The 24,159-nt window shown below is 41.6% G+C and overlaps 1 protein-coding gene and 1 long non-coding RNA gene across 3 annotated transcripts in view; one reads left to right on the top strand and one right to left on the bottom strand.

Moving 5' to 3' along the window:
• Positions 1 to 17,326: 17,326 nt before the first annotated feature.
• Positions 17,327 to 20,525, bottom strand: LOC136179772 (uncharacterized). The gene is made up of 2 exons (XR_010666741.1): positions 20,401 to 20,525; positions 17,327 to 19,736 (listed from the first exon to the last, which is right to left on the bottom strand). It is a non-coding gene; the product is annotated as an uncharacterized lncRNA (long non-coding RNA).
• slc9a1a (solute carrier family 9 member A1a) overlaps positions 19,547 to 24,159 on the top strand; it is a 37,511-nt gene continuing 32,898 nt past the window's right edge. Inside the window, exon 1 of one of the 2 annotated variants that reach the window (XM_065957626.1) lies at positions 19,547 to 20,643. In XM_065957626.1, the coding sequence (XP_065813698.1) occupies positions 20,349 to 20,643 (295 nt within the window). In that variant the 5' untranslated portion in view covers positions 19,547 to 20,348. The remainder of the gene's footprint in view (positions 20,644 to 24,159) is intronic. The other variant, XM_029277264.2, reaches the window with a different exon arrangement.

The raw sequence follows: 24,159 nt of genomic DNA, 5'->3' as shown, positions 1-24,159 counted from the left end.
CCTGGTGATGTATTGCTCCTCGATGCTAGCTAATGAGCTACATGGAGCATTAGCGTCGTCCAGGAGAGATGGTTTGCAGATTGAGCCGTTAGGTCCCAAGGTTAGCGAGCGAGCAAAACAAAGCCTCATGCTCCAACAGCTTCTCCTGGTGTAATTCACCCACGGATGAAGTCAACTGAAAGAGGATGTTGTCCATCTCTCGGTGGTCCTCTCTGGTTTATGTTCTTCCCCTGGAGGAAGACAGAAGTCTCATCGCCTGTCCGGGGGTAGAGGTGTTGAGCAGGATAAGTGGCTCTTTGACGGGCCCTATTGTCCCCTCAGGGATGGAAGTTCGGCCCTCCTTTGTGCTTGTCCCTCAACAGGAGACATGGACCTTTTACCATGAAGGAGTCCCAACCTGTGGGGACATGCATGGGTTCACATCTACCCTCACGTTGTGGCTCTACTTTTTGAACAGCTGGGTGGTCGGATGTGCATAAACAGATGCTTGTCAACACCTATCTTGTCCCAAAACATGCGACTAAGTGGACGCATCTTGTACGGATGTGAAGCATGCTAATGTGGCGCAGTTTGCTCGTCTCCTGTGTCTTCATGAGAGGGTTCCCACCAGTAGATCTTTTATGAAGTTGATTTAAACTTTAAAAGATAATTTGAAGCAGACCTCTGCATACTCAAAAATGTTTTTTGGTATAAGAGACAGAAACTAGGCATGATAATATAAATGGAAACTCGTGGTGTAGCGAAACCCAGTTCAAATTTTAATTAATGGGGGCTTGAAATAGTTTGGATCAGCCATGTGTTCACCAAACGGAGCACCAGTTAATGAGTGTTGGGAGTACAACAGCCTGCTGCCAGGCCAAAGGCTTCACACTGAGGAGCCAAAGGGTTTGCTGTTTGACGGGGGCAGCAACACGCAACCAGTATCTGTGCCAAGATGTGAATTGTACTTCAACTAGTGTCCAAATGACCAAGAAATCACAAGTCATGGAGGAAAGCCAAGGGCCTAGCGATGAGGCTCTTTAGTCTTTAGTTGTGCTTGAATGAGGATGACAGCCATTTATAAAACACACTATGTGAATCTACAACTTCTAATGATGTTAATTCTATTGAGAGAATGTTGTTTGGTGATGTGGCGCAGTGGGGGTAATTTCCTGTTGCTTCAAACAGCAAATGTTCTTAAGGTTTTCTTATGAGGGCTCTCGTGACGTGTCCCAGAAGACGATTTGCCAGTTCTGTGTTCAACCTTGCAAGAGCTCACTGCACTCACAGATCTTTGATTCTGCTTTATGGCAGATGTCGCCCCGATGCTGGCAGTCAGTAAGCTTCCATTTTTCATGGCTGTCAGTCACTGAGGTGGTCTCAGCTTTTAACCCCTTGGAGTTTCAAGGAGAAATGATTTTCCCAGTGCCATCAACCTTAATTAGAATCACATTGTCTACATCTATTGGCCCATGGTGAAACCGGAGGGCTTAACCTGACTTTAACTTTGATTGGCCTGGGTTCTTGGATTGATTTGCCTCCACTCTTTGATCTGTTAGAACTCTTGCAGGAAGCCTTAGTACCCCCCTCAACAGTGTGCTTGGACCAGTCCAACCTCCCCTCAGGGGTGCATGCAGCAGACTGACCCATGGTGTAAGCATTAAGGGGTGAGACAGAGCCAGATTGGCAGACACACAGTCTGGCTCCAGCCGTGGATAACCTCAGGGGACTCCCATGCCTAATGTCACACGGTCATTAAATCAAGGAGCCTCCGTTAAACTGGACACAACTGCTTTTGACACCAGGGTCCGACACACTGACACCATTTAAGACCATTACAGGGACCATTGCTGTTCAAATAAACGGGAAGTTAGACAATGCTTGAGGGCAGTGGTAAATCCACAAAACATTCCACTTGACCAGTTGTCTAGATTTACTGCGTACTGTGAAGATTTCCTAGTTTGAACTCTGGGTTAGAAATCTTTTTGTACAGTTTTCAAGGCTTTCTCTGCAAAGGTATGCCAAGGTGTTCATGTGTATTTTTAGAGGAGTGTAATTCTAACGTCAGTGGTTACATATGAACACCATGTGCAGTGATTGAGAGTGGGTGAAAACTATTCAGAACATCGGCAGGAATGTCAGAATGGAAAGCTGAATCAGATGGATAAAATTAAGAAAATATCAACTTTTAAATGTTCAAAATAAAGGTTGACCAACTGAAAAAAAAAAAACATGGATCCCAAAGGGCCACAATTATGTCAGCCTGATTTGTTGTCTTAAATATGTATGTTAACACTCTATTTCATTGATATTGTTGAAAACCTCCATTTAAAGTTCCATTCAAGGACATATTTGGGAAACCTAAATGGGGAAAAGGTTTTGTGTTTCTTGGTGCCATATTTTGCTCATTAAGTTGATTTAAATGTGAATGGGTTTATTTCTACTTGGGCTTGTGCCCTTGATATCAATACTTTCTTAAAATTGTAAGGATACAGCCGTTATAGTATTGCTTAAGACATCCATCAGAGGTTCTCCAGAACCAAACAGTTTGACATGAGACCTTTATGCCTTTAAAAACAGTGTCAAATGGAGCCTGACCTCCATTTCTGCCTTTTGGCTCAGACCTCCCACTCACATGTTGTTTTCAAAGGTCACAAGTCTGCTTTGGTCAGTATCTTCTGTCAGTTTAGTGTGGAGGTCTTTGCTCTAATTGACCCTTATTGGATTATGGGTCATAGAATATCTTCTTTTTCTTATTTTGTACCTGTTTCTGCTGAAATGCACAATTGTCCATGTGTAAAGTTATGTTGCACTTTTTTCCCTGTTAATCTTAAATTGATTTGTTGTGATGAAGGGAGCAAATACAGAAATCAATCTAACTTTACTGAAATCACAACTCTAAAAGTATGCAGTAGGAAAGGAGCAGCGTGTTTACAGATAGTTGCTACAAGATTATTGTTCTGATAATAGATTAAAGGTATCAAAAGACACCTTTCTAACTTCAAATCTGTTTGTCCTTTTGTTATTCTTAACCCCTCAACTGCCACTTTTATCTCTTGGAGGCTTCTGTGTTGTCTCGAGGGACAAAGCGCTAACAACCAAGATGCTATAAACAGGAAACAGAAAACCTCTCTGGTTTCGCCTCTTTGCTCCCAGAAAGAGCCCGACCCTGTTTCAGTGTGACACAAACCAGAACACACAGACACACAAACACAAAGTCCTCAGCATCTATCAAGTATCAGGCTTTATTTACCAACTTGACGCCTTAATCCTCCCACTTGTCGACACAGTGAGTGGAAATTCACCTAGTGTTTTACGGTTACTGCTGGGAAACATAGCCTAAAAAGTCCAGGAATTCCCATTCCTGTTTTTACATGGACAGACAAGGATGTGAGACATACTTGCTTTAGGATATGAAGTCTTTCTGTGTTAAGAGTTTGGAGAAAACAAGAAGGAGAAAGTAATGTTTTGTGGAAATCTGATGAACCCTGAGTGTGGAAAATGGTGCATTTCAGTTGTTGTGTCACTTCCTTTTTATGTTTGGTTGAAGGGCTCATGTTTTCTTTTGATTTTCTGGATCAGAAAAATACCCATGAATCAGTAGAGTTGATTTTAAGACAATAATATTGGGAAATAATGGAAGTACCTCACAGATGCCAATTACACATCTCCTATTACTTCAGAAAGTAGCATTTATTTGAAAAATTGCAGAAGACTGGATGCTTTTCCCAGTCGAGATAAGTTTTTGTCCAATATTGCTTCTGCCTAGATCACTTGAACAAACGCACACCCACATACAGATGAGGATCTTCAGAGTGCGAGCTTGACCCAACAGCCTTGCAGCTGTGTCAGCAAGAGTTTTAGAAAAATCCAGGAGAGAAAACACAAGAGGAGGGAGAGGGATGAAAGGAGATAAGAGGAGGAATGGAAGGGAAATGCAAGTGATCACGTTGGCCCGACCCTCCCTTTAGTCCCTGGAGTTTTCCTTTGCTATGTGTAAGTACAGGTTTGTTAGCTGTGTGTTAATATACAATTAGGTCATAGGAGTGTGCCCTCCTTTGTGTACCTGCAACATGCTCTTCGATTAGTGAGTTAATGTTTGCAGGTTGGTGCTAATGGGGCTGACAATACTGAAAACAACTTGATTCAACAGGGAAGACGAACCCTTTTTTTTTCAACCAATAGACAATGGGGACTGACAATGAAAGTTCCATTGGTAATATTTGTCAGAAATATTCCTGAGAAGAGGTAGATATTTTTCTAACTGTCCAAATGTCAAACATGGAGCTGTATGAAAATACTGGGCAAACATTTCCATTAAAAGCAGTTTGTATGTATGAGGTCTTCTGGTGTCCCTTAATTCAAAATACAGACGGCCGCCACCTGTTGGTATGGAGAGTTCCCATCATAGATGCTAGGCGGCTGTTATCTTTGCGGTTTGTTCATTTGCATGTTTTTGGTCAAGACACGGACAGAGTAAGGCAACACAACAGAAGACATTTGTTGTTGATAATTCTTTGATGTCAGTTTGGTGTCTGGGCCTTTTGGCCACACTAAAAATAAACCCTTGTTTAATTTATTCCATTCTTATATTCTTCAGTTTGATTCAAACAAGATGAATGCCTCTTTAAATATGCTGACAAAAGTTAAGACAGTCTGTGCTTCTAGCGCTGCAGATGGCAGAAAGATGTAGAAAATGTGGTCCGCAGCACAATATCAGTCAATACTGCATCCATAGACACAATATGGAAACACTTCCCCACTTACACTCACTGCACCCATGAAGGAAATCAGCCAAATTCACAGAGCTGGTTTAACTGCATTCAGGCGATACATCCAACAAGTTTAAAATAATCCTGATAATTATTTAACTTTTGTTTCACATTTAAAAACTTCACATTTCACAATCAAAGTAATCACAATAATGAAACAACTAAATAGAATGATATACTTTAAAAAGGATTATGTCATTAAAATAATAAATGATAATATGAAGACCTGAGATGATTCATTTCATATGTTAAAGTGTAAAAAACAGACTCCCTCTGTGTTATTGGAGAGGAGTGGCTCATCAATTATTTTGCATCTGATGGTTAGACTGGGATCACCTGAGGCTCCTGTTACAAAGACTGATTAACACAAACTCACAAGTGCTCATTGAAAAGTCGAGTTGTAGCTTCTTTCTTAGATTCCTCTGAGTATCTTTGCAGAGAGAATGACTCCATATTGAATTGAACTTTTAAGGGGGTTTCCAGGTCCTACCAAACAAAGTCATCCCAATAATCCAGCATACCTGTGTTTTGTAACAGGACACTAGAGATGTGCTGAAAAGAAAAACCCATGAACAAGTATTGAAACTATATCATAGCTCAGGCCCGGTTCTGAGGTTGCAAAAGCATGCAATGCGCCCTCATTTTAAATTTCTGCACCATCAATTGAATGGATGCAAAAAAAGGACAATGTTTTTTTTTTTTTACAATAAGTAATCAAGGCTTTCAAACGACAACAGTGACTCAGATGGTGTTTATTAAGTCCATCTGATCTGATGGTTGTGATGATGTCTGTTCACCGGGGACCACATGCGGGACCCATAACACCTGCGCTATTTTTCTTTGCTATTGCCGATCCCTCTAGCTGCACCCCCTTTAATCGCAGATGCACCCTAAGTCATTTTGTTCTAGAACCAGGCGTGTCATAGCTATTTGTATTACCTCAGCAGTACGGTTATTTTGTTGGCACTCTTGATGTCAGATTGACAGTTGAGCAGAAATATTCACCAGTAGTGTCAAAAAACAAGATCATGATCCGGTAGATCTGACTAATATATAAAGAATTTTTTTGTGCTTGCAGATTTGCATCTCACAGACAACTGGACAAATAAATGGCCTGACGGCAGTATGCTCTCTCAAGTTGCACTTTCCCGTCTTTACTGCTTATACAGCAACACTTTAGATTCCTTCATTGGGCTAACAAGCACCACACATTGCTGGGTGATTGTAGTTGGAGATATTTCTGTAAACGCTATAATCAGAGACGATTTTCTTCCTTCCCGCGGGTCTGTGTATGTCATATTTAAGATCTAAATAAAGCATGTTTACTTAGCATCTTAATGTGCACGCATGTATGATGTGCTGCTGTGTTAGCGAAAGGTTCCTGACCGTAAATTAGGCCCCATAAATAAATAATATGGAAAGAGCTTCAAGCTTAGCCACAGCTCAGAAAAAAGTGTGCTATAAATACATATATACAGACAGTGTGCTGCTGAGCTTTGTGGGACATGAAGTACAGGCATGCATACATCTGGATGACCTCTTTAAAGGCACCTCTCATGTCTGATACAACTCTAACATGCAATAAATAAAAGCTCTTTGACCTTGGTTACGGATTGTTAATCGTCTACTTTTCCTGTCCAGAGTTTTTAGGGACATGAGGGACAGACATGCATACATCTAGTCAGTCTCAATCTTCAGTGATGTACGAAAAGGTCCATTTAAATGAATAATTGCAGTTTTTTAGCATGTGTAAATTCACATGTACAAAAAATAAAGCCAACACACTCGTCCCTACTCCACCCATCCACAGACAGACAGACACATGCACACATCACATCAGACACTCCCCTCCTTGATCTCTCCATTATTAGAGCCTGCGGTTCAAGTTCTTCCCCCCAAAAACAGGCATCATGACATGTCTCTTTGTTTCTCTGCCCTCCTTTTTTCCTATGATCACTGACGTGGATCGACTCAACAATCTCACACTTTTTGCTTCTCTTCCAAAAACAGTACAATTGTTATTTGTTTCTGTCGTCTTCCTCTGTTGTTGTGGACCACAAAACTCGAGACAATGGCTCATTCAGAGCAGGCCCTGTGAGTGAATCGTCCATGTGCGAGACGAAGAAGACGATGTGGTCAAGACAAAAGAAGGGGGATCCTGTGTTGCTGCAGGGGAGATTGAGTACAGCTGGATGACCTTTTTTTTAAAGGTAACTCCAGCTAACTTTGTTACCAAAGCTATTCAAAGCACCGCTCATGTCTGACACAGCTTCAACATGAGTTTTGGATGATCCCTAACCCAAAAAAAAAGCCACTTGACTGTAGTTGATTTAATCGTCTACTCTTCCCGTCCAGGTTGAGTCAGCGGCCGTTGCTCCATTCACAGGCCTGTTTCTCTGACCTTTTCGCTAACATTTCCTCGACTGTGCTCCAGACTAAGTTCCTGTCAACATTTTAGTTTTTCGAGGCCGACTTGTGCAGCAGATTACATCTTCATTTGGAATCCATCTGTGGGCAGAACTGGTTACAGTGCACTGTTTGTCTATTGTATTGTTCTCCTAGTTGCCAACATGTCTGGCTTGGTTTCCAGAGGGCATTGTGTGTGGCTGTGACTCAAATCAAAAGTCGACACAGTGTTGTTTTAAATAGCTTGAACATGTGTGAGTTTTGCACTTTACAAAGCCTGTTGTGGTTAATGGTTAAATCTGCTGTATGGGGCGTCGTATTCATGTTTTTGTGGCCTTTTATGTGTCATTAGATCATGTTGAGCTGCCAGATGTGCCTTTAGCTTCTCTCTTAAACCACTTCAGACATGTGAACGCTGTCTCTTTTCCTCTGCACTATAACGTGAGAAATATTAGAGACATTATGTTGCATAAGCTCGCTTTGAATCTGCAGTCCCTCCACATCCACTTGTTTCAGGGTCTGGATTTCTCTCTCTGATGTTTATTCCCCTCAGGAATCCTGAACATCGTCTTGATTTTGATGTATGCAGATCCTTATCCCTAACCTGCAATCCTGCAGAGTTCAGCCCAGCCCCTGCCTGCCTGCACGCTCCCACCCTCCTCCGCTCTACACACACTGAGCTTTGTGGTTTTGGGTTTAGTCCAGAATTCAACTCTGAGGTCAGCCGCTACTTACACAGGCTGACAAAACAGTGGCTCTGTTTCCCTCTCCCCACAGTAGCACCTAGCCAAGATGTCATCACATTTCCACACACTGACACACACGTGTCTGCACACTGTGGCTCACACTCAGCCATGGGAAACTCTTTCAAATACACTGAGGAGGAGTCTGGTCCAACTCCATCAGCTGTAGAATTATGGCAAACTAAGGCTGAGACCCCATTCCCCCTCCCAGATTGAGGATTTAAAGCTGGGCTAGAGCTCCACAGAGCCCTGGGGGATACTGGGAGACAGCTCCAGTACTCTAATGCAATATTCAAATCCAGCCCATGACTGAGGCTGCAGCAGCGTGCCTCACTGTTTTAAAGCTGTCCTATCTTATCACCGTCCACGCTGAGTCACACTCTGCACGCCCACGCTGCCTCCACGGCCTCCTGACATTTTCTGTCCAGCCGGAGGGCAGTGGGGGGTGAACGCACACGCACACAGGAGCATGGACAAACACACACACGTGCACACATTTGTTTGAATACTAACATACAGTAAAAGGTGGCAGCGGTCATGGGACTGAAGAATCCCTTCATGCACCTAGCTGCTTTTATTTGGACAGAAGGAGCAGACTTAACTAAACGATCCTTAACACAGAAATGCTCTTTGTTATCGGTAAATATATGTTCCTAATGAAAGTGAATAGATGATGATTTCACATAATTACACTGACCTTAATGTAACACCGCCCACATGGAGAGAAACGTTTTTGTTAAAGTGTAAATTAAGTGCAGCATAAGTACAATTCTCAGGTATTTGTTTTTCTTTATTTAAGTTATTAGAAATGTATCATTAATACTTCTTCCTTACAACATTTCAGGGAGAAACATGTTACTTTTTGTATCTCAAATTGCTTTCTTCCCAAGCCGAAAGTGAGTCAGTGGCAGCAGACTCGATGTTCAAACAACCCAAACTGAACGGCAGATATGAAGATGTTTACTTTCCAGTGAGGGAAACTGTTTCTCCATTCATGACAAACCTGCATTAGTGAATATTCTGCCTCACTGTATAAATCATACTAGGGGCTTAAGGTTACGCTGCACCTCGCTGACCACTTGTAGTCTGGAATTAAAGAGTCATTCAATCAAACCAGCACCTCACAATGTTGATTTATTAAATGGTATATACTAGTATAAAACTGTTTGTTATCATGACGATGACACAATGAGGGAGAAAAGGTGTTAAAAAGGGGCATCGCTAGCCTTTTGCCCCGTAGCTAAATTTCTGTAAATTTTTGTCGTAGCTAATTTTCCCCGTCTCATGTGGATTGCAAGCGGCAGATTTTCTGGATTATTAGTGTTTCAGGTGAGCTGAAAACTCTTCAATGACAATCTTCAGTTAATCTACTATGAAATCACCTTGACTGCACTTAAACCTTCAAGCTGTTTATCCAATTACCCTTTTTTGTTCCAATACAGCAGCTTTTTGCTTTTTGGCTCCTTCCACTGAATTACCTCACAGGGTGCATAATGCGGCTGTGCATCGGAGGACAGTGAGAGAAGGGAAGGATGTGGCCTCTTCTGTGCCTGCCGCGCTCTTCCTGCCTCTGTCCATGTCCTACATATTGTATGTTCACAGGCAGAGTTACACGTTTACATTCTCACCCTGTCATAAAACAAGTCATCACATTGTAACTGTGAGTCTATAAACCCGTTTTAGGCATGCCTTAATAGCTCCCATAGCCCCCTTCGGTATAAACGTGCCGTCTACCAGGAATAGAACCCTGCATATTTCATGAGGACTTGTATTTTTGTCATTCCTGCTCTCAAAAGGGAGTGAGTTTTGTGGTTCTTCCTTTTGCAATAGGCTGCTCCTTTTATAGACTCAGTGGTAGCTGTGCAGCTCTCATGTGGTTTCACTGCGAGGCACAGTGGTCTTGAACTCTGGGATTGACTCGTCACCCTGAGCAGACACTGTGGCAGTGGTTACAGGACTGAAGCTGAGAGCTGCTGGACTGATTACAGAGGGTGGCGGAGCAAGGTGACACGTCTGGCAAAGCAAAAGAAAATGACAGTTAAGGGGTGACAGTGTTTAGAGAGAAGTGTATTGTCTCATGATGCAGCGATCCAAGACAAGTTTGTGGATGGGTATGACACATTAATCAATGTGGAAATTACAGCTTCATTGTCCAATCAGAGAGCACGAAGCCACAGCATAACACTGCTGTAGGAACTTTGCAAAGACACACACACACACACACACACACACACACCTGTTGATATAAGTGACAGCTTCAGAAACACGCAATGAACCAATGTTAACCTTTACGTGCGTCAGAGTGGGTAATCAGTATCCAATCAGAACAAGCCGTACTCCACAGTGAATGTTTGTCAAAGAGTTGCACGTGCTGATATTGTTTGACTGCTGTGCTGTCTACTGTCTACAGTTTAAACAGATTTTACTTAACTGTATGTTTTGACTTATTATATAAATATAAAGATTTCTTCTGACAATCTAAGTTCTTTCTCCTCCAAGCAACAAAGCCTTTTTGCATGTTTTCGGGATTTTGTTTTTGTTTTATGGCTGACCCTGTCATTTTTTGATGTATCCCCTTATTGTTGTCTTTCCACTTCCCTATGTCACAAACAACACAGCACATCTTACCTGAAGGATCTAGATACATTTGGACATCTTTAAACTGCATCTTAATGTATTTATCTTTCTTTTCTTTTATCTCTCAAAGTGCCAGACCTGACAACGCCTCCTTCTAATTGGCGGTCTGTTTTAAGCTGCAACATTTCCGGTGTCTCCTCACTGTTCTTTCATTGCCAGCTCTGACCTGCACCAGTAGGCCTACTTCAATCTGGCTCAGCCCCATCCACATGCAGGCTCCCATTTGTGGGGGGGTTTACGATATCATCCCGTCTCTCCTCGAATTTCTGCATGTAAAACAAAACTGCGAGGACCGATGAGGTCGGAGCCTTGATGCCAAACACAAACTGTGTTCTGCTGCTGCAATAAATAATTTCAAACAAATCCAAATATGAGCTGTCTGGCTGAAATGTCAGTCGTTCCCTAATTTGAGACATTCATTCACCAGTGAACGCTAACACTGTAGAAACAGGGTCAAGTCCCAATGACGGGGTTATTCCACTTCATAATACATGAAAAGGGAATTTCTTGCGGTGGTAAATTATACATGAAAAATCTGGTGGTGGATTACAGAGCTGCCGCCGTGTCAAGGTACATGCTGGAACATCTCCTCCTGGCCGGCTGCACCGATCTGAGACGATGATTTGTGTTCACACTTGTGCACTGTGAGAGAGCAAGTCTGAGTCAGAGCTCTGTTTAACTCCCAGCAACCGAGGGAGTGGTGCCATCTTTAAGAACGTCATACTGTAGCCGGTTGTTTGAGAGTGTTGTAATGTGTGTGTGCGTGTGTTTGTGGGTGGAGTGTTGATGTGTGACGTATGAAGGGAGACGCTGATTTTGCTTCATGTTTGCAGTAATAATAAGGAGAGAGAGAGTCAGAGTTAATTGATGGTCTCTTACACTCTTGTGTGTTTGACTTTTCCCTTTTTTTTCGTTCAAGCCTTCAGTCACTGATATACTGCTCGTATCACAACTGGCCTTGGCAAGTGCAGCCTGAGGGAAGCCATCCACTCCTCCCTCTCTCCTCGGCCTTGAGGATGAAGTCATAACTCCAGCAGATGTTCACGGGCAAACATCACTTTAGAATTAATAGGGCCTTCCACAGGATAAGTAAAAGAAAAACTCAGTCTGACAAATTGTGACTTGAAAACAAACTCACTGACTAACATAATCGGAATCTTCTAAGATAAACAGTGTCATGGGATCATTTAAATTCTGCAGGCAACGTGCCTCATCTCTCCAGCGCTCCATCTAACTTGCATACAATGTCATGTGTGTATACAGTGGAATACCTCCGAGCAGATTTTACCACCTGCTTTGAAGTTCAAAGTTGGTACCCCCCCCCCCCCCCCCCCAAACTTCCCACTTCATCTATTTCGGGTGCTGCCAGATGTGACCTGGGCAAGAGCGCTGAGCGAGCACACCTTTCATGGTAATGAGGTAAGAGTTATGGTTCGCCACCCCCAAGCCAAAAGGTCTGCCTGGAACTCAAAGAAGAAGAAGAAGAACACCTTGGAAACTTTGACCTGACAGCACAGAACAGTTTGGCTCTGGTGCTCTGAAGGACTTTTATTAAAACATCGTGTGTATGTGTGTGTGTGTGTGTGTGTGTGTGTGTGTGTGTGTGTGTGTGTGTGTGTGAGGAAAACAACATGTGATGTTTCATTTTGGGAAGGCCACATGGCTCCCTTCTGAATTTGATTTACAGCATTCAGATTTAAATTCCATCTTAGCAAAGGGACACACGCCTGTCCTCACTCAGGGAAGTTAAGTCCTTATTTTATACCAACATGATAGACAGTTAAGTCTTATTTTGTAACATTGTTTGATTCTTTGTGCCACAGATAGCCTCTTTGAACTCAAGACAGACGGAGAAAAGAGCTCAAACTCAGTTCCTGACAACATAAAGAATAACATTTCTGAAATGATTGTATAATCATATTATGGTTATTAAAACATCATGATGACATTTTCTGTCATAACTGTCATTTGTCTCCTCACTCCCTTGTGATATCTGGACTGAGTTTGACCTCTGTGCTGCGGGATTTTAGATATTTTTTTTAGAACAATGGCGCCACCTTCAGGCAGGATGTTGTATGTGCATATTTTCCCAGAGGCAAACGTTGACATCTGGCTGACTTTGGGAGGTGGTGCTGCGGCACCAGAAGACAGTTGGAGTGAGTCAGTATTATCACCTGAAATATATTTTCTATGCAGGAAGGAACATGAGACAGAGAGAGAGACAGAGGGGTGTAAATGAAGGAGGGGAGGGGGGGGGGGGGTTTCTCTCTAATGTGATTCTCATTCTGCAGTGGATCAGAATCAATCCCAATCTGAAAAACCATGATATTAAACAAACCATATGTATTTTGTTGGTGATGTAACTTTCTTATTTGTTCTCCTCATCTCTCTGTTTCATTGAGCATTCCTCCATCTTTGTGGCAGGGGGAGCTGTTTGAAAAAAAAGATTAAAGTACTTAAATCAAAGCTAGAATGAGAACAGCACATCCCACTTTATATTCAAAAGAAAGTAAAAGTGTGCTCCTTCAAATTAGTATAGAACATTGACAGCAATATATACAAAAAAGTAAAGTTTAAAAAAAAAATGAATGAACCAGCAAATAAACATTTTATTTCACATCCCTCTTCCTTTTTAAAATCCTGCATCGACATCACTCAAAGTGCAAAGTGATGGCTGACTGTTCTGTTGGCGATGTGTTTGTGTTTGGCAATCAAAACCAATCAAAGTACTTAATGTTTGACGCAGCAGTAGACTTTGTAGCTAATGTAAGCAAACATTTCTAATAAAATCTAACTCAGTTGAATATCTATGGCATGTTATTATACAGACACTAACACTTTAGCATTTGCCTGTAAAATTAACTCTAATATTCAGTTCATTAAATATCAGTAGAGGATTACAGTATCCTTTATTAGCTGTAGCTCCCTTGGTTGTTTATGAGAGCACCTCAGTGTTGTGTGATCTGTCATCATAATGAACCTGCCCAGTATTTAAATGCTTGTGACTGGCCCGACTTAAAATCAGGTTTGGTAGAAATTGCTCTGAATGGAAAGTCAACCTGATTTTGTTTTGAGCAGCTCACTCTGGAGCTACAACATGCTTTGTAGAGCTTCTTGTAGACTATGATAGTAGCTTCTCTCCAGAACCTGTAAACATGTTTGTATATACTGTACATCAGACATGCTGGCCAACATAACAATACAGTCCAGTCATTACTACAGTGTGACTCTTGCAATTGAAAAGACGTTATCTCACACATTTCAAGTGACGAAAGACCTCCTGCTGTTTGTGTCATTTCACCATGCTGGGCGTCTGATAGTTCTTGGTCCTTTCACAATAATTGACTGCAGCATCCTGTCAGCTGCTGAAAGCATTTAGGTCACATTGGTCATGTTGATTCGGAGCAGCCACCAAATGACATCAGAGACATCATGTGGATCACTGTCTTAACCTCAGTGTGCTGTGACCACATGGCCCATAATTATTAAAATATGCCTTTGCCCTAATCTAAGATGATGGAAATGATACCCTAAAGACACCAGTGAACTGCAGAGGCTTAAGTATGATGTAATCTGGCATTAGGTAGAAAATGAAAATGTTTGCAGGGAAGAACTTCAGACAGTGGCACTGATAGTAGGAGAGCTTATCGGGAGAGCTTATGGTTCAGAAGTGACTGCTGGCTCTGTAAATCTGTACATCATATTACCACTTCTGTCAAACACGGTACACAAGAGTGTTCAAACCATTAAAATATCTTTTTCTTCTCTCCTTTGCTGACAGACATGCTGTCAGAGCTTGTCATCATTACTGAGCTTACACCAAGTGGCGTCAAATCACCATTGGTTTAAAATGTCTCATCTTAGGTCCCTGCTGGGTCCTGTCGCAAATCCAGGAGATGACAGTTCTGGCTCCTGTGGCCTCCGGACTCTAATGAAAAGCTTTGTTGAAACATCTTCCGACAGGAGCCCAGCGGTGATGCAGATAGACTTTCTGACCCCTGGTAACAGCATTAAAAGTCCCATTCAGCCTTTTGCTACCTGTTTGTATGGGTTCATTTGAATATATCTGATGTAAAGACAACATACAAAAAATAACATTTTTCTACTAGTTTTTTTTTTTGTAAATCCAGCTGAAGAGTAGAAATTACAGTTTCCCCCCCCCGTGTTTTTCAGTAGCAATAATTGACTTGTTTTGCTCAACATTGCGTGTTTCGTGGAAGAAGACACAGTGACTAACTCCAATGCAGATAAACACAGAAAATAGACACACCAGAGTGGACATAGAAATTGTTTTTCTGTCAGCATGCGTGCTCTATAACTCCAGGAATATGAAAGAGAGGCTCCCAAAAGCAAACACAAATAAGCTTTGGCCTGCAGGCTTGGTCACTGGGTTCAGTAAAATAGCTTCGCCTGAATCTTGGTTGGACTCAAACGCTTTTGCCTTTCAATTTTGTAACTCCCTTTGTTCAGTCTTGGGATTTATTTAGATAGACTTAAACTGATCTTTGAGCAGATTTTTGAATTACTGGCTGTAGCAGTAGGGTGCAGATTTGCTTTGACTGAACCCAAAGGGCTTCTGTTTCGTTTGGCCTGGAAGCACATATTCCATTTCGCTATAAGTAGCCTCCCTGAAAAACTTGATTGGCCAGGCATGTGTGTAATTTCCATCATATCGGCTAACCGCAGCACCATGCTTCCTTTTTTATTTTCTCTGAGGATTAGAGGACAGTTGAAGTCATGTTGTAGAAATGTGCAAAACTCTTGGCATCACGATCTGACCATTACAGAGATCAGGGGTCAGATATATGTATTTATATCTTCTAACATAGACTTTACTGATGTTTTGTATGGTGGGTCATTTACAGATTAGTTTGAAAAATCCTGTTGCAGAATTACTGTATTATAGTAAAAGGCCAGAAGTTAACCTACTTTAGTCATTGAAATTAAATCGTCATCCTAATAAAAAGTCATGACTCCCTGTACAACAGACACAAATGCCAAAACAGAAACATGCAATATCATACACTTACAATTACAAAATAAAATTGCAAATGTCGATTTCACCTTGAGGTTTTCTAACAGCGCTCTGTTACAAATTACCCGCACAAGTTCAATGAGAACTGCTGCTGATCCTGCAGATTATCTGTAAAGGAATTAGTGATACATGTCAGACGTAAGGACCCTGACGCATCTGACCGTAAATATAGCCACCAGTTTAGCTCAGCTGCTAGGTCAGCAAAATGGCTAACCTAGCCTGACTGACTTGACAGAAAATGTTACGAGTTGGTTTTAATTTCCGAACCAAAACAACACTTCAAAAGGCACTTAAACTATATAACCACTTTAACAAAGTGCCCTTTGAAAGTGTTATACAGGCGATTGTTTGTGTGTTCTTTGTTTAGACTGGAGAAGTGCAAAAATTAAGACACAGCACAACATCATGAATGCAAAACCCATGAAAGTGTGTTGTCTTGATCCAAACCATTGAATTTATCATTACAGCTGGATACAATGACATGTGACATTGATCCTTTATGCACAGTAACAAAACCCTGAAACTGCTACATGCATTTAAGCTTTAATTAATTTTATTATTTCATGTAATTTTCTTAATGTTACATTAATTATTATTATTATCGAATATCTTCCATGGAAAAAAAGCCTTCCAACAAGTGGAACATTGTGATGAGACATTTGGTAAAAAGAATGACACGTAGCTTCCTCTTTGTGAAGTTCATTTCTTTGTGAAGTTTTTTTTTGTGATCATGTTTGCCTATATTGGCAGCTGAAGAGAGACAGGAAGTGTTGTGACGAGAAAGTGGGGGATGACGCAGGAAAGAATCAAAACCCACGGCTTCTGCAACACGTCCTCTAACCACTGAGCTACATCAGCATTCGAGGCATCTTAAATCTAAAGTATGACTTCTGGTTTACTTCCATTGTATGTTTTCCTCTTTTGTTAATGCTTAACACAGTATTTCTGTCTTCTAAAGGCAAAACAGCTTCAAGACGTGAAGGTGTATTGTCAGGATTCAAGAAGAAACTTTGACATTTGGACTTGAGTACTCGGCTGTCATAAAGAGTTAGGAGTGACCATTGATCAGGGGGTATTGGGTGTTCACTTTTTTACAGCTTTGTTTACAATGGTCCCTGTGTAGTATGTCAGTGTCCTGGTAACTGAGGGACCAAACAGAAATAGTAGGCTGTAAATGATAAAACACCTTAAAGTCATAAAGAGTGATAAAGACATAGACAGGCAGACAGAAATGATTAACGGTGTAGACAGTTTGCCGCCTGAACTCTGACTGCGTTTAGGTTTGTGTGTGTGTGTGTTGTGCCGCAAACAGTTATCACCGGTGACCATACCTCATTAAGGCTGTAACTCAGATCATTCAGACAGACGAGACATTATCTAATCTAATTTTGGTCGGCTGTTCATCCTCAAAACTATGATGTCTTTAGTCTTCTCTCCACGGCCCAGAAAGCAGCTATTTCAGCTCAAAACTATACTCAACTAATATGTGTCCTTGTTTTTGGTCTTAGTGGCCTAATTGTTTGTGCAGGAAGCTCTTTGGAATAAATGATTAATGTTACTTCATTGTACATTGAAGGAGCAAAGACAAAGTGATTAGGGACGTCAAGATACTAAAAAGCAATGAAGGGAAACAGCCAGTATTTACACTAGGGCTTCATTATTTCCATCGTTGATTAATCAAGCAACAACTGTCCTACCACAGTTGTTTGTTCATAGAAGGTATAAAATGAAATGAAGATTCACATTACACTCTGTTCAACAACAACACAACTCCACTGTATTTTATTTACCATGCGTTGACAAAGAGAAGCAAAAAGCAGCAGCGGAGAAGCTGCAGCTGCAACATGCAGATGTTTCTGCTTTTTAGAAGGATATACTGTATATATTGATTTTATCTATCAAGTCATTGTTGTGGCTTAACTCTATGTATAACTATGTATACTTTAGGATAAGGCTCCAGGGGTTACTCTAAGCAAAACACTACCTCCTAGGTTAACCTGTAGTGTATGTATTTATAAAGGCCCATCTAGGGACATTCATTGCAAATTAGCTGAGGCTATAGATGCTGTAGTGTGAGCGGTTTACTTGCTCCATACAAAGCCGGAGCTTTTGTTTTAGGAGTGTATGAAAGGTGTGTTTGGAAATTCACATGTATTTTGAGTCATAATTCTGAACTTGAAGTGTGAGTAGTTTAAAATGCCACTCCCACATGCAGCAACACACCAGGAACAAACAAACAATTTACAGACTTGTAGGACTACCTTTAACACAAGTCTTGCTTCATGTAAGAGGTTTGTTGTTTACGTAAGTGTTCTTGAGTGATATACTAAGCCCCTACATGCTCTTGGGACCTTGGTTGGTATCTGACACTGACCCTCGACATCTTAAGCAAATATTATTCCCTTTACAGACAGTTTTCTATTACAGATCAAATCGATTCCTGCTAATGTATGCACATCCACACCCAGTCAGCCTCGGTGAATATCATTGCTAAATGCTAACTAAAATTAAGTATTCAGATCATGGAGGGAACTGGTGTCCTCTGGCATAATTTCCATTACGTGAGATTACGGGAAAAGAACGTTTGGATGGTTTTAAGAGATCAACATGTTAATGTATAGGCCCATGCAGTGACACTGAAGTAAATGGCTACTCATGTATTCAAGGAAATAAAAAGAGGTCCCACCTTTAGCAATGGAAAACTGCTTTAGGGTAACAATATTGGACTTTGAAAATACAGAGCTACATGATTTTGCTTAAGAGTTAGGATTTTGAAATAAAAACAAAAACTTTTGTCCTATTGATGCGTTACCTATAGGTTATATAACCGCTACCACTAGGCTCTGTTTGAGCTCCAGGACTGAAAGTACCAATTCTATCTATTCTACCACCTGGCCATTAATGACCCCCACAACCAAAACAGCACTGACACCTTCAACTGGCCCAAGCTCCGGGATTGAAAACACCAATAGGCCTACTACTCATTTGGCCATTAATGACCACTACCAAACAACCCAAACATTATTGCCACTTTTGACAACCATGAGGATGAAGGTAAACATTTGTGGGGATCCTGTCGTGATGTTTATGTTGCAGCCACCGCAGCCCATCTAGCTGAAGAGATTTTCTGGCACGACTTCACCAACGACCAAGGTGCAATGAATAGTGAATGACTTGAAGAGGTCAAAAGGCTCCAGCAACACTATTATTATATGGGGTTCAGGTGCGATACCAGAACTTCAGTAGGCTATAACACCAGAAATGCATCCTGCTTTATCATTGAAGGAAGCTTCCCAACACTTTACCCCAGGGGGTCTCCAACAGGTAGCTCGGGGGCAGGTTTTCAGTAGCTCGCCTATAGGTTGACCGACTGTGTTAAAAATAAAAATCTGACGACGGTAAATGCACCTCTTCCCACTATTCATATATTTGGCCCCATAAAAACAAGTATGAAGTACTAATGTTTTCTCGGACACTGATGTGAATTTAAGATTATTGACAAGGCATTGGCTTATTGCAATTTCACACATGTACAAACAGTAGCTTAATTCAGCTGAGCTATGTAAATAAATGCAAGCGATTTGATGCAAGTAGCCCTTGGTCACTTGGTCACATTTTTTTTGAAAGTAGCTCTCAGATGAAAAAAGGTTGGAGACCCCTGCTTTACCCTCTATGACCTTTTCGTTTCCCTAAATTGTTATCATCCTGTGGTAGCTGTGAACAGCATCCCAGTTAGATTTAAAAAAAAAAAAACATCATTTACATCACTAACACAGCATATCACTTTGGAAACATATTAAAGGATGTGTTTGTAAGCCGTTTAGGACACGCTTTTCATTTGTAAGCCTCCTTCCCTATAGGTGTCACTGTAGTCAGCCATACCCCTCCCCTTCCAGTCCACTCCTCCTCCTCCTCCTCCCATCCACCAAACCTCCGCGAAAGGGTGTGCGTTTTGAAGGTTGTATGAAGCTCAACACCACAGCAGAAAATGAACACTCGCCACTTGGCTTGACAACCCCGGGACAAGCCTTTAGAAGCTGGGGCGGAACACACACCCCTTGGTCTTCTCTCCCCCCCCCTCCCCATCCTCCCTCTGAGCTGAGACCCCTCACTCAAGGTCTTGTCCTCCACAGTGGATACACAGCATTAGGCGGACAGTGACATCTAAAAAAAAAAAAAAAAAAAAAGTTGAAATAGATACGATACACGGGCAAAATGCAATGTGGCAGCTCCGTGGCTTCTCTTCAAGGTCAGTATCTGAGCGTCGCCGCCTCACGGACGAGTATCTTGGGCAGTGAGGAGGAAGACGAGGCGTGGAGGGGATGCCGCTGTGTCTCGCTCGCCTCCAGCATCAACAGGGACGTCTTTCACCGACAGGGACATTGACTACTCACCGGCAAAGAAACTTGTGAAACACCGCAGCGAGAGCAATTACAGAACTTTCCTGTTTGCAACACTATTATCCGTGCTGTCGAGACAAATTCACTCCCTCCTGCATTTAGACAATTTCCTGCTCTCTCCCAGCGGACGGCCTGTGACGTGTGGACTTGTTCACCTGTACTACTAAGAAGGACGCTGACGTCAAGCTGGCTTTCGTTACCTGACAAGAATGGACACCTGAAGTCTGTGAAAATGTGTAATGGTAGCGAAGTTGTAACCAGTTTGGCGTGACACAACTTCCTTGAACTCGCTTGTGTGACTCCTGAGAAATAATTACATCGCTTTAAAGTTTTTTTTTGTTTTTTTTTGTAGCCTACTTGGGGGGTGGGAAAAAAAATGCCTTCGAGAGCAGGTCCACACAGCCCGGCCGGGGTCGGGAAGAGTTTACCTGAGAGGGGTCTTCTCCTCCTGCTGATGGTGTTTGTGTTTCTGGAGGGCTCCGTGCTTCCTCTCGGAGCTGCCAGCTCTCCGGATGTCAGCCACAAGGGAAACGTAGACAATCACCAAGTGTCGGACGTGGTACACAACCACACTAAAAAGGCTTTTCCCGTGCTCGACCTCGACTACCAGCACATACAGACCCCCTTTGAAATCTCACTATGGGTGCTGCTTGCCTCTTTAATGAAATTAGGTGAGTATCATGTGGATGTCACATCGCAGCAGTGTTGTGTTGTAGCACAACCAGCCTCTTCCAGGAAATGCTATAGCTCTGTGTGGCCTGTGTTACAGGTGTAGTTTCGCAGTTCATGTGCACGTTTTCCTGCATTTCAAAACAAGCGGTCTGTTTTATCTGATTTAAATCACATGCTGAATGGAGGGCTGCCTGTTGGATGGTTTGTCAGGAAGATAGTATTCACCCTCAGACATTAGTAGTCTTCATTCATACTACAAGCATGCAGTCTAGATAAAGCTACTCACAGGCCTGCCATGACTGATTAAAAATCAAATCCTTTTACAGATAATATCTAACCACAAGGTCGAAACCGATGCCTTTTTTTTCTTCTGTTTGTCATTCAAAGATGTCCCTGCTTGCTGATAGGCCTACTATACGTTTAATGTAAAAAACTAAATTAAGAGTCAGAGGGAAATCTATTTTCCTTGTCACGCTGATTACTCATCAGACTTGTCAGCCTTTTCTGAAGGGGCTCTTTTGCTGGTGCTGTACTATCTTCCTGCTACAGTGATGACTAAGCAGCTTGATGCAGCAGGCAGTATTTTAGACAGCAACCGTTGTGTAGCCAGGTCTCAACACAGGGGAACCCTCCTGTCCTGCTTCACTATAATGTTTCACCAATGTCTCAAAAAGTGACCATCAAGCCCGAGCCGAGGCATTTTTTTTATTTTTTATTTTGCAATTTTCTGAACGGAAACACTTTTGTTGAACTCTTACTTTCCCTTGTTGCGTCCTCAACTCTCTTCACTCCTTGCCGCTGTCTCAGTCCTTCTTTGCTTTGTGCTTTCCACAGAAGACTGCTTTTGTTGTCCCTTGCTATAGGGACAGCAGCTTGTCAGTAGCATGGGGGGGGGGGGGGGGCTGACTGAGCAGCAGTCTTTAGACATGGTAGGATACTTCACTATTTTGGCAAGAATAGAGAGTTTAAGAAATGTTTGAAGTGTAGAAAGCAGATGAGAGGCAGAAATGAGAGAGCTAGCAGCAGCAGCAGCAGCAGCAGGAAAAGCAAACATTGGTGACCTTAAGCCTCTGATTATCCCCTGACTGCTGAAAATGGGGGTAATTCAATGTGTCTGCTGCTACACTGCTCATCCTTGGACCAGAGTCTGATTCATGTTCATAGCAACCCTAATAGCTTACGAGTCTGAAAGAATGTCCTCGGCCCATTTATCGCTTAAGCAACCCTGTCTCTGGGCTTTTCCTTCCTCGTTTTTTTTTTGTGTGAATTTATTATACCAAGTGCAAAAGCTTTTTTTTTTTTTAAATCAAAGCTTAGGGGATGTTATTGGAAAAGTCGTTGTACTTATCAGACATCCTCTATTTTAACCCCTGTAATAGGCTACTGACCAGTATTACACTGAAATAACTATTCTTTTTCAACCTTTTCATTACTATTAGTGGCAATGAAAGGCTTGTGTATAGTCACCATATCGTAATATAGTTTATTGACCCCGTGTTTAGAAAAAGGGTGTGTTTGAAAAGATCTGTTTAGTTTTAATCAGAAACAGTGAGTGTTATCTAGTCAGGAATCTATATGACTTTGTCCTACATTCATTTTGTAAATATGTAAACACTGTAAAAGTAAAGGGTTGTAATTGTTATAGCTACATCAAACATCCAGCCGGCATAGACTTTCAGAATGACCTTCCAGTTAGCAATGACCTGATAGTATTTCACGGTAATACATGAGTGGGCGACATGACACACCTCTTGGTACTTAGTGTTTGTGGCTGTAAAGCCCCTCCCCTCCAATGAGTCTCCTTGTGACATGTCTGACAAGTCCAGTAAGTCTCACACATCCCATTTATTATTCATAACTGGGCAAACAATTTGGAGAGATGGTGTATGTTACCCGAGTGTGACGCTCCATGAAAGCCAATCACCATTACACACAGAGCTGCTGTCGTCTACGTAGTTTCTGTCATAGGAGTTGGACTGAGACATGAAGTCAAGAGCAATATAAGAACATCTGTTTTTCAGTTTGTTAATTTTAGATGCTTAAATATGTAGGCTTGTCAAAAAGACTTCAAATCTGAGAACATTTGGTTTCTATCAATATTAAGTGGACTGATCAATCAGATATTGCTAGCCATTCGTAATGTAACATAACATTATCACCACAGATGATTTGGCCTAACACAAAGATATTGTAAAGTGAATAAACCAGCTAGACTTCACGAGATGAGCTAGATTCAGTATTAGATAAAGCCCGGGCAATGATACAGCCTAAGCAAACTTTTCTTGCAGCAATATAGCCTTAACCGTGTTCTCAGCAGCGCTCCCTTTTCATTACTGTTTGTGGAGGATGTTTTGTGCAGTGCAAATAAAGAACTGAACTAGCTGTTATCACAGGCTTTGTTTATTGTTACAAGGCCTTTTCTAATTCAGTTAAATAATTAAAAGACAATAACTGTTGCTATTCTCACTATTTCTGTTAAGCACTTATAGTGAGCAGAAGGAGCAAAGTGGAAGTGCGGATGTTTAATTTTAGCAGTCAGGTTATTTGTTGATTTGTGTTCTCGCAGTTTATTGCCCTCTAAATATTCCCAAAGATCCCATGTTTGTTATTAAGTACACGGTTCTGTATGTTCGACTTTTTTTTTTTTTTTTGTCTATGTACCTACTGTTGATAAGAATTTCCTTTGAGGACAAATAAACTGTCAATCAGTTTAGACTGCAGGAAGTGACATTAGTGGAAATTTAGAAGACTACGCTCATTCATCCCGGGGGTCATCATGGGTTTAGAAAAGTCGAGAGGTTTTCAACTGAAACACAACCATGACTGGGAGTTTTAGTGCATATTATGAAATCATGTGCTGATAAAAGTGGCCGTCTGTCATTGTTGTATAGTAAGATACAGCACACATTCAGTCACAACACACAATTGTACCTTTAGCACTCAAACAGTGATCACCCATCAGTGTTTGTTGTGACTATTTCCCCTTTGTTCTTTCTGATTTTGCATCTGAGGGACTGAAAACCTGTTGGTCATGTTTCTTTGTAATTGTCAGACACTAATCTGTGACTCTTAATCAAGTATCCAAGAGACATCACGTCTTTGATTAAAACAATTCCAGGAATGCTGCACATGGCTAGCTTGACTGTTTGCAGAGTAAATGGTTCTCCAGGGGACATGCTCTATCGGGAACGGATTTCTTTTGTCTTCAGTGAACAGTCGATAACAGAGATATTATCAGTACCACTGGGCTGACCAGCAAACCCCCGGTTTAACATTTCTTCAACAGTATTCATCGCTCCTACTGCAGTTACTCTAGTTTTAAACTCATTCACACAATGTGCCTTGATGAAATTGAAACTTGAAGGCGTGTTCCAGATTTAGTATTAGATTACTGAAAAATACTGGCCATGCTTGGACAAGACAAATAACTCTTGTGAGTAACTGAGTAAGTTTAATGAATACGTGTGTGTGTGTGTGTGTGTGTGTGTGTGTGTGTGTGTGTGTGTGTGTGTGTG

The sequence above is a fragment of the Labrus bergylta genome, chromosome 8 (genome assembly GCF_963930695.1).
Source record: "Labrus bergylta chromosome 8, fLabBer1.1, whole genome shotgun sequence".
Lineage (NCBI taxonomy): Eukaryota > Metazoa > Chordata > Actinopteri > Labriformes > Labridae > Labrus > Labrus bergylta.
This window is presented reverse-complemented; position numbering and strand designations above follow the sequence as displayed.